This window comes from Lissotriton vulgaris, chromosome 5 (genome assembly GCF_964263255.1).
Source record: "Lissotriton vulgaris chromosome 5, aLisVul1.2, whole genome shotgun sequence".
Lineage (NCBI taxonomy): Eukaryota > Metazoa > Chordata > Amphibia > Caudata > Salamandridae > Lissotriton > Lissotriton vulgaris.
In genome coordinates this window covers 1,396,485,592-1,396,501,131 of record NC_141693.1, presented here as the reverse complement: position 1 = coordinate 1,396,501,131, position 15,540 = coordinate 1,396,485,592, and the positions used below count along the sequence as shown (strand labels likewise).

Below are 15,540 nucleotides of genomic sequence, written 5' to 3'. Positions count from 1 at the left end.
CCGCTTTCTGCAGCCTTTGACACCATCAATCACAACACTCTCCTTAACACTCTTCAACAGAGAATGGGCATGGAGGGCACTGTGCTTAAATGGTTTGCTTCCTTCCTCTTTGATAGATCCCAAATGATCAAAATAGCGAAGTCTTTCATCTCCTTCGGCGGTAGGTCAAGGTGTTCCTCAAGGCTCTATACTTACACCCACTCTGTTCAACCTCTATTTGGAACTATTGGCAAATCTCCTAAGTAAATCCGGGATCCTCTATCATCTCTATGCCAACAACACTCAAATCTACCTTAAGGTGGCCTCAACTCATGATCTCTCCATCCTAAACTCTACTCACGACTCCATTCAAAACTGGATGTTAACTCTTCAACTGATTCTGAATCCCTCCAAAACTGAATTCCTCCTCCTCTTCTCCTCACTTTCTCCTCCTCCGGTTCAATCATGAATGGATCAGATGAATCTACTTACCAATAAACCCATCATTGTCGACAGTGCAAAATCCCTTGGTGTCATACTCGACAAAAAACTCAATCTACTCTCCCACATCAATTCCATTGCAAAGCCTGATCGATACCAACTGCACCTTCTTTGGGGGATTCGTCACTTCTTCCCGGACCAAGACCTTAAAACCCTGGTCCAATCGCTGGTTCTCTCTAGATTGGACTACTGCAATTCTCTTCTTACTGGCCTCCCCAAATCCCACCTGTCCCCCCCTTAAATCTATTCTCCATTCAGCAGCTCGTTTCATATATGGGGCCAAAAAAAGCGACCACATCACACCCATTTTATCCACCCTCTGCTGGCTTCCCATTGAGGCAAGATCTATCTACAAGACTGCCTGTATCCCCCACAAAGCCTTGCACTCCTCGTTACCTGACAAATAAACTGAAACTCTCGGGAGGCTCTAGACGATCATGTAATGCGGAAAATTTATTACTTGAACCTCCTACTTTCAAAAGGGAAAGATTGATGGCCCAATCCTTTTCAGGCAACGCGGTGAGAATCTAGAACTCACTTCAGCCTCAGCTCCGGACCACCACCTCTTCCCAGTCCTTCAAAACTGACCTCAAAGTTCTCCTCCTTCAAAGACACTTCCAAGTCTAATTCACGCCCTCTGTATTCTCTGAAGGAAGTTCTTCCACTATAGGAAAGTCTGTACTCCATGCCTATATAAGTGCCTTCCCAGTGTGTTCTTGTGTTTTGAGTGTCTGCCATTTATTGGAGTATTATACCTCCACTTGGATCTTGTACGCTTTTGTATCAAGCACACATGTCACTTTTTCCTCTTGTAACTTATTGTTTGCTACCTCTTGTATTTTGTTTGCTTTTGATACATGCACAATTGTCACTTTTGCCTCATGTAATGTAACGTTTGCTTTTGTAACATGCCCATTTTTTATTTTCTCCCCATGTAACATTACTGTTCCTATTGTGAAGCGCTCGGACACCTTCGGGTAAAGTCCCCAAAAAATGTTGGTGTGGGGGCCAGCAACACTTTCTGCTGGTTACTGATAGATGAGGTGTTCATAAATACATTCTCCTAAAACGTACCTGGATCTCTTAGTTTTGTGTAACCAGCTCGTTACAAATATAGGTACAGACATATAATAACAGACAGCTCAGAGGGGAACCACAATAGAAATTCCAGAAACTTAGTTTGTGTTTAGGCCACGACCCTCCCAAACTTTTTCATACCACTTATAGCGCAGACTATTCCATCTGAAAATCCTGTGGAAGTTCCCCCTCCAATTAAGGAAGGACGGGTTTTGTTTAATTACAAGTGGCCTTGTGCCATATGGAACATAACTTCGCCTTGCACTCCGGGGCTTTTAGCGTATAATTGGATCGGAAGCTCCCTGCACCAACGCACTGTTACCCCAAAAGCTCGGTTCAGGCTAGAGGCGTGACATATCGTGATGAGCCACTTTCAAATCGAAGCTGGACACTAGAAATGAACAATCGTAACTTTCGACTAAAACTTATAAATCGGACATGCCAATTCACTTTCATGAAAACCTGGGAAGTGAGTGGGCATTCTAATTTCAACAACTAAAACCCACCCAGCCACACTTTACCACACACTCATTCCTGTAAATCCTTTCTATAGCGGAGAGGAAAACCGTCCGTAAAGTGTTTTAACATAATGGGCGGAGCTGTGACGACCCAGAAGACGTTATTCAGGTCACGTGACAGGACGTGTGAGCCCAACCCCTATCCTGTGATTAGCGTTCCAAAGGCTGGGTTCTGACGATATCCCGGCATGCTGAGCGACCAAACCCTTCAGTGTGGGTCTGGGGCTGGGCCAGTGGAGCCAAGATGGCTGACTTCGAAGATAGGGTGTCCGAGGAAGAGAAGGTATGCGCAGTTCTGTCTGTAAATACCTTGCTGTTGTCACCGTTGACAGGTCCGCTGACTTGCTCCTTTTAACCTGAAACCCCAGAGTTTTCCTTTGCCCCGCCAATAAACTCGGCCCGCTGCATGCAATCCATCCAGGAACAGACCCGAAGCAGAGAAGACGTGAGAGAAGGAAGGCAAGAGGCACGCATCTTAAATAGGGGAAATGTAGGAAATCGGGATAAGCAAGCCGGGATAAATATTGGGTGTTCACGTCACAGTCTGGAGAAAAGACAGCAAAGCAGACTTAAGGCAGTACGCAGAAGTTTATTAAGCAGGACAGGTTGTCATTGACTGAGGGTCTAAATCCTTACTAAGGCACCCGTGGACCCAACAGTAGTTAGAGCGTGGTTGTGCTTGGCCCCCGATCAAGAGCTCGTTTTGAAGTGAGTAGTGAAGGCTGTTTGTCTGTTTATTATGATCGGTTACAGACGAAGAGGAGGACAAACTGAATAGGATTAGACACACCTGAATGGTTTTGCTTGTGATAGAAAGACAGGGACGCCTGTGGCAAAGCAGAGTCAATTATCCACAATATTATATAGAATGGCACATATTGTGAATGTGGCAATGGCAACGAATTTGGTGGGAACCTTGGCAATTGATTCAGCCTTTCAGGGGTGGATCTCGGAGCTAAATCGGAGGAGGGAATTGGGCAGGGACTAGTAGGGGCGGGGTAGTGTTTGGGGTGTTGCACCCTCATAATAAATGTATTTTCTGGTAAATAGTTGGGTAAAGCTGCTTTCCAGTGGGAATGGTGAGGTGCCTGTCTCAATTAACCAGGATTTTTTACATACACACAGACAAATACGCAAACACCCCCTGCTGCCTCTCTATTTTGAAAGTCTTAAAAGATGTTGGTTACTTTACAAAATATTGTGTTTTCTCTCAGTACCCCTGCCAACCTGTTTTCCTCTCATTTTCCCCTTTAGCCCCCCCTCATATGCCCTGCTTGTCTTGTAATGTATTTTAACATGATATGCCAATGTGATTGTTGGAAAATCGGACACTTGTACCCCCCTCCCCCCCACCTCCCACACACACAATCTTACTGACCAAGCTATGCCCCTGGGGACTAGGGTCAGGTGCCTTTTGTGATAGGATGGTAGCTTTGATAATGGCATTGTTGTCAAATTGAGCAGCCTTTAAATCATAGTAAGAAGGTTACTAAAGTAAGAACCGTTGGGAAGAATGGCTTTCCCTGTACAAGGGCAACATAGGTTTGAGGATAAGGGGAAGTGGGACAGGTTACAGATTTGGACGAGGTAAATGTTGGATAGGTCATCTTGGCATGCACTTGACTGTATTGGATATGCCACAGCCAGAAAGCGTTACGTGGACAGGGTGGGTGGCTAGGGAATAGAATAGAATGTGACTGTTAGACCCGGGATGCCTAGTTGGCTGAGGTAAGTACCTAAGGCCAAATAGGGACCTGCGTTTACACGTCGGAGAAAGGAATGTCACCTTCTGAGATAGCTCCCGCTCACCCCCTTGGTAGCTTGGCACGAGCAACCAGGGTTATCTTTAAGGCAAATGTGTAAAGTATTTGCAACCCACGCTCACAGTAACCCAAAGATGACACCACAAATAAAATCCATACGAGTTTTATAAAACTAGTATACATTTTATATAAAAAGATATACCATAAGACCACAGGATATAGATCCAACATATGAGTATGTGTACTATTTCTCCTGGCCGGTTGTTAGGCCAGCCTGACCTTGTAAGTTCTGGCGATATTAATGGGCACTTCTAAGCATTCCACTGTAATCCTAATACCATGTTATGCAGTTCATAATGCTAGAATCGAGCACTTTTGCAATGTAAAAATAATGCAGTGCGTAACACAACAATCAAGCACTTTGCAATGTAAAAATAATGCAATGCATTATGCAACAATCGGGCACTTTGCAATGTAAAAATAATGCAATGCGTAACGCAACAATCAGGCACTTTGCAATGAAAGAATAATGCAATGCGCAATACAACCACCAGGTACGTCGTTATGCAGAAATAAGGCAATGCGTAAAACACTAATCGGGTAGTTAGCTATGCAGGAATAATGCAATGCGCATTCACTAATCGGGTAGTTCGTTATGCAGGAATAATGCAATGCGTAATACACTAATCAGAAACTCTGTTATGCAGAAATAAGATCAGTGCCTTAGGTGGTCTCTCCGCCACTCCTTCTGACTCTCAGTCAGCCTCTGTCAACAGTTGCCCCCAACACAGGATGGTGTAACAAAAAGTGCAGGTCCGGCCCGGTAATGCCACTCCCTTGGCAATACTGGCAGCTATACGAGCCGAAGCGGAGGCTTCGTGCTGCTGGAATGAGAGAGAGAGGCAGGGAGCGCCTCCCTCCGAGCCCGCACCGCACCAAGGAGTCAACACACGTTACCTGGGGGGCACAATCTCACTCTCCTCTCCTCGTCCAGGGGCTTGGGCAACCTATGCAATCTTTGTGAATTGGCAACAGCGGACTCGGGCCGGCGGCTCAGCTTCTTCGGGGCTGCCGGTACAGGCCGCTACTGCTACGAAGATCTCAGGCTGCCAAAGGGCACACGCACACAGCGTCTCTGAAACTCCTTTGAGCTTTGGGTGCACGATCACCAGGCACTCCACATGAAGGTCTCAGGCTGCACAAAGCACATGCATACAGTGTCCCAGAGACACACTTTAACTCCGGGTGCACGATAACAAGGCAATCTTCACGAAGGTCTCACGCTGCACAAAGCGTCGATGAGACTCACTTGGATTCTGGGTGTGCACGATAACAAGGCAATCCTCACGAAGATCTCACGCTGCACAAAGCACACACACACAATGTCGATGAGACTTGGATTCCAGTGCACACGATAATTGGCCAATCCTCACAAAGGGTTCAGGCTGCAAAAAGCACATGCACACAGCATTGCTGATCCTTGCTTGGACTCCAGGTGCCGCCAATCACAGGGCACGGCTTACGAGGGTCTCGGGCTGCAACAAGCACACGCACACATCACCGCTGAGACTCTCCTGGAAACTTTTGTGTTCCTGAGTTTCCACTCACCTCGGGCCTTTGAGGATAAGTTACTTCAGGACACAGCACTCAGCAAAGTCCTTTAAAACAGCAGGACACAGCAGAGTCCCTTTAGCCTTTCCTTGGTTAAAAAAGCACACTGCAGGCCAGTCCCTGGACACACAAGATTCAGTCCTTTCCTTCAGTCTCTTCAGTTGTTTCTTCCTTGGCAAAGGTCACTCTTGACCACGAAGTAGCTCCAGTCTTGTTCAATCTTAATAAAGCCATTCTCCAAAGTTCAGGGGCTTCTGCTCTCCTAGTTAAACCCCTGATTGGCTTTGAAGTATTTGCGTTCAGGGGGGGCACTGACCACTGTTCAAGCCAGTTCTGGGTTCCTCTCTGCCAGTGATACCTTCTTCCTTTGATTAGTGGGGTCTGGATTCTCAATCACTCAGCTGGAGATGGGACCATTGTTTTATAGCAGCAACCCAGGCCTCTTCACCTCTAGTGGCTAGTCCTCCCCCTACACTCCATATGCAGGTCAGCCTGTTGCTGTCTCACCTCCTCCCCTGGGTCAAGACATTCCCCAGATCCTATCGCTTTCAAATCCAGACAGTCAATCAACAACCAGGCAGAGACACACAGAAATGTTAGAGCACAAAAACCCAGCCACTTCTAAAAGAGTGGCTTCTAAACACACAATGCAAAAACCACCTTCACAAAAAGATGTTATTACATTGTGAGTACAGGCATACTAAACTTCACCTCTCCATCTTAAGCCTTTGGGAAGATAGGCTGGAAAACATTACACAGCCTTTCCATTCTATGCAATGGGCAAGATGGCCTTTCAACAGTGAAAAACAGGTTACTTGCTAGCTTTTCTTGGGACTACAATTGGAGCAAAGGACATTCCAGCTGCACAGTTTTCAACTGTCGCTAATTCTTTATTGACTTCGTTTTGTTTCAGATTTGGATTCAAATTTAGTTTGGACGTTTAAGGCATCTTAAAACCACATACAAAACAGTGGGAAGATCATGACTAATAAATATTTGAATACCCAAGCTTCTTCACATCTTAAGAGCTATGCAGTTGGGGATTAAAAGGATTTGACAATCGCTTAATGTTTGCTCCAGTTTCTTGGCTGGTATGTGTCAATATTCCCACTGTTATTTCATGACCATGCCTCCTATGCGAATGCAACTTTCCACCCTAGGTCTGATCAATTTTTCACCCAAACAGTCCAAGTGCTTCCTTGTAGGGAATGTAAAGAAGAGACTGACATGTCCTGATCTTTCAGCCCATATAGTAAGTCGCTAGTTAATTATTTGATGTGTGTCATTGCGTTCACTTTATAGCCTTTTCAGTTCGAATTTACACTGTTGGGACATACTTTCATGACTTTAAACAACAACCACTGTGTAGATATTTATGTATTCGAATACAGCAACCAGTTAGTACATGTTTATGTATTTCGAATGCAATTTCTTTTTTTTTAAAAGTAGCACAGACATCTTAGTTTGTCTAAAGTACCGTGAGCGTTGAACAGTCGCTTCCTGTTGAGCTGCCTTGCCCTGCAGCCAAATAGCTAAAATGTTTCAAAGTCCTAGACTTTTTTAAAGAGTTTGCGAGCCGTCTATTTTTTTTCATCTTGTGTGCAAACGTCTTATCTTTTGCCTTTTGAAAGTATCATGTAAAATAATTATTTTCACAATGTTTACATAGTCAGTTTCAAGACCCTCAAATTTAATTAGCTGCTTAGATAGCCGTTCAATTTCGCACTTTTTAAAAAGCGCGCATGAAAACGTGTCTGCTTACTTTCTGAATCTGCTACTAAGACAGTTCCTTACGATTGCGGCATGGCTTGCTTTTTGAAGGTACTAACGCCCTGTGCCAAGGGTGCATGCATGTGGGCTGGGTGTAGCAGTAAGTGCAGAGGCATTTTTTTCTTGACATTGATATCGGGGATACTTTAAATATGGCGTGGCTGGGTGTGGTAGTCCCTTCACTGCTCTTGCTGACTGCAGTGATATCTTAGCACTTTTAAGCAGCAAGGGTATGCTGCAGTAAAAGTAATATGAAATGACGTCAACTGTGGGGAATGGCTTAAAATATAATTTGAACTCGTAGTTTCTGTGCCTTGTGATTATTTTTTTTCTGTTGTCATTTGGCTGTTTCTTAATTAGCGCACGTTAAATTGTAGGCAACATATTTTCGGTTTGCGCTCAAATTTGAAAAACAGCTTCAAAGGTGTTCAAAGTTATGTTTGTATCGGAGGCTCGAAATAAATGGGAAATATATCATGTAATAAATATATAAAGTGTAATAAAATATAAAGTGTAATAAAATTGAATGTATTTGTAATGCTATTTTAGCATATTAACGTGTTTTTTTATTATTGAATCCTCCTATATGAAATCTGATCTTGTGCTTTTATGTCTGTAGTGGTATAGCAGTAATGAATGGCACTTGTCAGAACTTCATCTCTTTTCATTGATCTGCACTTGTTCTGTAAGCTCCCCAGATCATTGTCTGGTTCTGTACTCCTTAACAGGAAGTAGTGGTATTTATAGTTCTCGCCAGAGACAGCGCATGCACTGTCAGATCTATTAAGGTTTTACAAAAAAAAATCAGAAAAGGGATTGGGGCCCACCCATTGGTTTTCTATGTCACCACTTTAATTGGTATGGTTTTTCATTCGTTTTCAACAGCAGCTGGTTTCATTTTGTACGTCACCTCTGGCAGCTTTTGGAGGAAATTGGTTTCACCCATTTAGATTCGACATACAGACAGCAACTTAGAGTCCGAGATTCTTTCAGTGTGCATCAGTGTTGGTTTGTATTTGCTTGAAGGTGTGGCGACCTTTGTGAGCACTGGATGTATGTATATGTGTCAATACCTTCATGCATGAACTTGTTTGTTATCTATGTGTTTGTGTGTATGCATATTCTGTCTCCGATTCCATGCACTGGCTGAATATAAGATAATTCTCTTGTTTTGCCATTGCTGTTCTGGTCCTGTGTAGGTAAATTTGATGGCTGTGCCTTGGCTTGCACCCACAAATAACAAGTATTCTGCCAAATTACTCTCTGCCCACGTGTGTAATTCGAAGGGAGTATGACCAACGAAGAACAGCACGCATGCTGATAATGACAATGTTTGGCAGTTGCATTTACTGTTTCAGTCCCTGAATGCACCTATACCACACCCACTGCCCTGACAAGAGTATTGTGAGCTTTAAGAATTCTAACTCCCAAACAAACATTTGCGTAGTCGATATCTCGTCTATTTGAGATCTATTGTCTTTGTGCTTTGTCAGTGTTTTTTTGACATGTTGCTGAGCACAAAAAAATAAAATAAAAGCGCTATATATAACATGTTCAACATTTCCCGCGTCATAGCGTCTTTTTTTCCCCTATTTACTTTCATCCATGTTGCACAGCATCCTTGCCGTGTAACATGGCGTACAAAATCTTAACAAAGTCAGTAGATTTCAAATAGATGAGACCTATTGGCTTTTTTGTTAATCCCATTTTGGGAGAGCTCCTGCAATTTTAAGTGTATTATTTATATTTCACGTTTGTGATTGCTGCTCATGAATTTCATGGCTGGGGTAGACACAGTGCAACATAACTATAGAGACGTCCATGATGGTAGGCTGCATTATCATTGGCAGATCATGTTTAACTATACTTATTGAATGATTGGCAAATCGTAAAGCATACGATTTCCCAGTGAAAAAATATCATGGCGCTAAGTGCACTAGACCGAGACAAGGCATTGGTTGAATAACGTTCTAAGAAGCTGGTCACGAAAAGGTAATCGTACACTGATTAATTGAGTGAAGATGAAGATTGATAAACAGTTCCTTGATATGGCAGTCAGCACTAAGAAGGCCTTCCCCCCACCTTCCTGGGTTGATCTTTGTGGCTCTCAGGTGATTGGTACAAATTATTTAATGATCTAGAAGGAACTTGGCAGATAAAGAGCATCTCAGTATAGGTAGGGGTCGAAACATTAATAGTTCAAATGCACAAATGGATGGTTATAAACAAACCTCTTTTATGAATGAGTAGCCTATGAAGGACGTTGCGATGAGTGGACATTTATGAATATTTGAGATCTAGAACCACATACTCAAGAGTTCTGAATTCTCTGCAGTTGCGCTAGAAGATATTGGGCAAAGGCCAGACTGTCCAGGTGGGGAAAGACCATTGACTGAATAACTGTTTTCCAAAAAGCTGAAAGAAGAATCTTCCACATAAGGGAGCAAGTTAAATTGCTTTCCTATTTGTATATTCCTTGAGTGATAAATGGGTGTCAAAACGAAAACTACATTTTTGACTACAGAAGTTGTCAAAAGTAGGGGAGCTCCAAATCTGTAGGCACCACTCAGGGCAGAGGAATTGCAGAAAACAAGAGTTTCAGTTATATCGGAGTTCAGGATCAGTGAGTATGCATAGACAATTTACTAACATTGAAAAGGACGGGGGTTTTAAATTCTTACAACTAACTCTTGGATATCAACGTTTGGATATCATAACTTTGTCTTCCTAGGCACTATATGACAATATTCCACTCAAATAATTTTTCATGCACTGAAGGGTACATCCTGCCCATAGCTTTCAGCCGAGCTTGCAGGCGTTAAATGAAAATGTAAAAAGTTTAAGTGCAGCTGGCGCGTTTTATATTCACACCAGGATAGGCGAATTTATGTTCCTTGAACTTTACAGCTGCACTAAATATACCAGAAAATAAATATTAAAGAGCACTGTGATATACATGTGCTGCTAATGATCAAATTAGCATTTTGAGCGCCTCCAATCAGTTAAGGGAAGCCTTTTCTAGTACTATCAGTTTGTCCAATCTAGCTGTATGTGGCTTTCAGATTATTACTTCTCAGACCCTTTGCTCGAATCAGATTATTTTTGTGTGTGAATATTTTCTAAAACTTTCAAGCCAGTTAAGTCGCCAGCACCTCTTTCGCACAGACTAGCAGAATTCCATGTTCCACTGGGTCTATACTGCCCCATATTATTCTTCCTTTACTCCTGCATCACAAGACAATCTAAGGTTACGTCTATTTCTTTTGTGTTGCCTCTTGATCAATACAGCGGGGAGATAGTCCAGTCTTTTGTTCTTACTCTAGTTCCTATTTTAACCAAGCTATACAACCTCTCTCTGTTCATTTACCTCTGAGATGCGCCTGCCACTGTAGGTAGGCCTTAAAGCCCTCTGTATTTACAAGAACGAGCGTGGCGACATAACAAAGCGGTGAACTCCAAACATCTCTATAAATAAGCTCTGGCGACCTATCACCTGAACCTGAAGGCTGCACGCCGTGTGTTTATTGCCAGCCAAATTGAGCGTTCTAAGAACTCAGCCAAAGCCCTTTTCGATATTGTAAAGGACTTTGTGGAACTGACGGTGTGCAAACAACCTACTATGGAGTCAATGGAACTTTGTAATTCTTTAGCAGAGTTTTTCTCTGAGAAAATTGATAAAAATCTATGCAAATTTCTCCACCGATAAGCTGGTGACTACAACTAGTGACAGGCTCCCTGAAGAAGATGTTATTAGATCTGACTGCTCCTTAGATGGCTTTGAGCCAGTCTCTCTTGCAGAGACAAAGATGGCGTTGGCCTCTGCTAAATCAGGCTCTCCGACAGATCTCTGCCCACCCAAAATCATGTTGCTTCTATCTTATAGTTTGGCCCCTACCGTCCAGGAGATGTTTAATCTATCCATGAGGGAAGGAATAATCCCAGTAGCCTGGAAGGAGGCTCATGTTCGCCCTATTCTGAAAAAAATCCACAGCCAACCCGAAAGAGTTGAGCAATTATCGTCCCATATCCCTGCTCCCTCTTCTGGGTAAAATATTAGAAAGCCTGATTAATAGGCAATTAAATAGCTATTTAGAGGCGTATAACATCCTGGACCCCTCGCAGTCCGGCTTCCGGCGGGAGTTCCGCACGGAAACGGCCCTTTTGGCGGTGACTGACTCCCTCCGAACAATAGTGGACGCAGGAGGCTCTGCTATTTTGATACTGTTGGACCTCTCCGCGGCCTTTGATACCATCTCTCACCATAGGCTTGCGGAGAGGTTAAGCTCTTGTGGTATCAAGGGCCCTGCCCTTAATTGGCTACGGAATTTCTTGGCAGACCGTTCACAATCAGTCCAAATGGGTCCCTATCAATCTGAAAGAACATCATTGGATAAGTGGGTGCCCCAGGGCTCCTGCCTTAGCCCCACCCTTTTTAATATCTATATGGCCCCTTTGGCCAGGGTGCCGGTGGCGACCGGCGGTGTGTGGAGAAAACACCCCCAGCCCTGATGAAATTGCCGACGATTTTACACAGGCTTCATAGAAAACAAAACGAAGCACAACGGTAGTGTTGGTTTTAGTGAGAGTAGAAACCCAGCACAGAATAAAGGGGTTTAAATAGCTAGGGATTTCTAACTCTATTTTTAAAGCACTATCACACTGACTAGCGGTGTTGATATCCATGGGGGTAGATGCACATAGTTATGGTAGGGACATACACTGTTGAGCTAACTGAATTTCCTTTTTTCCTACTTTTCATTTTGTTTATTTATGATGGGAAGGAGCCAATGATGAGAAGTGGAACATACTGAAGAGAACCTGTCAGCAGTTCCCTGGTGGTTGCTCCCGTGAGGTACCTTCCCATCGTCCACACATTTTATCTGATCTTGATTTGATTTAACTGGACCTATCCCTCTCTGCATCCACACACGGGGCTGCACAAGCATAGCTTGAGTAGAGGGACTGTAGGCATATAGGGAATGACACGCAGAGATTTTATGAGGACATTTTAAAGACAGGCATACCCTGTTGCAAACTCCTGGAGTGGGTGTAAGGTTAAGAATAACCACACAAACGAGTCAACAAGAGGTATTATAAATATAATTGCCTGTAGCATAGTAGGACCAGGTTTTTGTGTATAAAAAGTTATGAATGGAGGGTACCTGGGTCTGAAAATTTCCCTCTGTGCTCCTATTGTGTGTTAACAGGGTGGCAGAGGCCCTGGGGTTCGAAATAATATCGTACGCCGATGATACCCAGCTACTATTTAACATCGGACCACATGTTGAGGCGGACAGGCTTCGCTTTGCTACGGGGTTATCGGCGATCTCTAACTGGATGAATAACAACTGTCTCCAGTTGAACCCGAGCAAGCCGGAGCTGATGCTTCTAGGAAAAGCCTCAATAATGTGGAATAATGACTGGTGGCCGGCAGAATTGGGCTTGCCCCCTACGCCTAAATCTTGTGTAAATAATTTGGGCATTAAATTAAATCAGTCCTTAACCATGCAGGACCATGTGACCGCGGTATCTGGCGCATGCTATTATAGGCTCAGATTACTTAGAAAAATCCTCCCTTTTATTCCCCTAGAACACCGTAAAACAGTCATGCAAGCCCTGGTCTTGAGTCGCATCGATTACGGGAACGCGCTGCTGGCTGAGGTGAGAACCACCTCCCTTAAGAAATTACAGGTCATTCAAAATACGGCAGCTAGACTGGTCATGAATCTGCCTTCTGGCAGGTCTTTTTTTAAGATATGCTGCCTTACTTACTGTGCGCTGCAGGGGCAAGGTCCTGAGTATCTTCGGAAGAAACTGGGAAGATATATCCCCTCACGCTCTTTGAGATCAAGTCTTAAACAGTTATTGGTGGTCCCTCGGTCCAGACTTCGCAGATCTGGGGGCATGGCCTTTTCATGCCTTGCGCCTAAATACTGGAACAGTCTGCCGTTGTCCCTGCGGGAATGCCCCTCCTACCTGATGTTTAGGAAACATCTTAAGGCCTTACTGTTCTAACGCTCTCCTACCCTCCGTGCTTCCTGCCTTTTGGGTTGTTCTAGAGTTAAGCGCCGAGATGACCCCAGGTGATTCGTGCGCTATAAAAGAGAGACTAACATAACATAACATTAATGCTTCAGACTCTAGCTTCATTTCAGTTTGGTAATCCATTTTAAATCCAGTTTATTGAACGTAAGCACCCCTTTTTAAGGTGTGTAACATTTGCTTTGTTCGGAAAGGAATACTTTTCTAATTGAATGCATTCGTTTCTCAAATCAGTGCGCAGACATAACTTTCAATTGGAGTGTTTAATTATTACGAGTAGTTGGGGAAATTCTGTGGCTTCCAGTGGTTTAGTTGGGGGCTTCCCTTCTGGGTGTCTGTCACCATTTTCTTCACTCATCTCTGCGTGTCTGTCACCATTTTCTTCACTCATCTTTTACTGCTAACAGAGTTGGTTTCACCTCATCTTACTGGTACTCCATTCTTTTTCTACCATTATTTTGCATTGCATTGGCCAATTGATCAATAGTTAATACTTTTTCAATCCATGTGTACATTTTGTATAGTTTCCCATAATATGTAAACCCTGTGGTTGTTGGCACTAAAATGGGCAGTGGGAAAAATGAAACACCTCCTCGTCTCAACGCACACTGTTAAATGCATCATCTGAAAGGGTATTGTGCTTCTAGAGCTGCTGCTGCAAAGCATCCTTGTACCTTTTTTTACATTCAACCTGGGGACACTGGGCAATGCTGTCAAGACAGGCCTCCCTTTGCTGTCATCAGAGGCTACCAGCCTCCCATCGCGCACTCATCGTCAACTTGAAGTGAAGTGCATGACAATCAAAGAGAGGAGAATGTTGTTTTGATTAAAGCTGAAAGCTAAACAGTAGGCCATGGCAGCCTATATCATGGTGCCATCGGCCTCTACCCCAGTTATCTTTCGTTCGTGACCATATCACGTTGTATGACTCCTCCTACATAGAAGCAACACAGCAAGCACCCGTGCACATTCCTACAGCTCTACAACATATGCCCTTCCTTAATGTCAAACCTACAAGCACTTTTCATGCAAATTATCTATACACGATCTGTTTATCTACTATCTATATATCACGCATCATATCTCATAACCCTTATTTTTGGCGTAAATAACGATACCCAACTTGAACTTTTTTTCTTTCTTTTGTTTTCTTTAAATAGAGGGAGATGCTCCGTACATGTGAGTTGGAGATTTATGTGGTAGGAACTAGAGGAAGGGTTGTAGCTATCCAAGCAGAGAGCTAGCTGAAATTTGAATGCAGTAATGATAGTTCTATGGAAGCAGCAACTGCTATTGGAGAATATGCTGTTTCCTACCCGGAGTGAAGGAACAGTGTGGACCCCTGTGTGCTTTTTGGCATGTTGTGTAACATATGTGCTTCTTAAGTTGTAGTCTGCTTTATTCAGAGTTTCTCACCTGAATGCCCCACCAATGCAGGATAGACTCCCAGGACTTGAACAGAAGACACAGCACAAGCCCATTCTCCATCGAGTGGAAGTCCTACCTTGGACCCTGAGGCCCCAGCCCTCCAGGACACTGTGCTCCCTGAGGAATACCAGCTATTATTTACATCAAAGGCTTGCATCTCAAACATGATTGAAGTCTTTCAGGTTTGGTAGGTACCCACTGTACCGTCATCCTGTGGGCTGGACCTTGACGAATATAAAGAGTTGGCAAACCCTAACTGGTAATACCGAAATTCCACGGGCTGTGATTTGGTGATGTGCTGGCTTATTATAATCTGGTCTTCCTATGGTGTAGTGCATATGTTGCCACTTTGAATCAGGGAATAAACTCCAGTCTATCCTGGTTCTTCCTTACTGCTGTCTAATGAACAAACAGCTTTGTTTGTTCTTCTTTTCGCTTGTATTTAGGGCCGGATGAACTGAATTGAGAAATTGTCCTAAGCACTTCCGAAAGCAGCCTGGCACTAGAGATTTATTTTAACTGGTGCCTCTTCACTTGTTGGAGTATAGGCATTCAGTCACTCATAATGCATTCCCTCTGTCAGACATCCTTGTGCTCGCGCGTCCATCTGTTAACCCATTGACTCGTCCATACACAATTCCACATACATACACACTTGCTTCTAAAGGCATAAGCCAGACTCATTGGCTTAGTCAGTCCTTCTTGTAGTGTTCAAATTGCAAGGCATTTTTTTTTCTCTGGATGACATTATATACTTTTTGCTATTAGCAATAAGCAAGGCTCCCCACCTCTCATTTGTCGTCTCACTAAGTTTACCTTCAGGTCTGCGCCATGGATAATTGATACTAAAG

General features: G+C 43.6%; 1 protein-coding gene across 1 annotated transcript in view; it reads left to right on the top strand.

The window, feature by feature from the left end:
* Positions 1-2,310: 2,310 nt before the first annotated feature.
* CAPZA1 (capping actin protein of muscle Z-line subunit alpha 1) overlaps positions 2,311-15,540 on the top strand; it is a 228,595-nt gene continuing 215,365 nt past the window's right edge. The window contains exon 1 of the mRNA XM_086923344.1: positions 2,311-2,358. Coding sequence (XP_086779470.1) covers positions 2,320-2,358 — 39 coding nt within the window. The 5' untranslated portion in view covers positions 2,311-2,319. The remainder of the gene's footprint in view (positions 2,359-15,540) is intronic.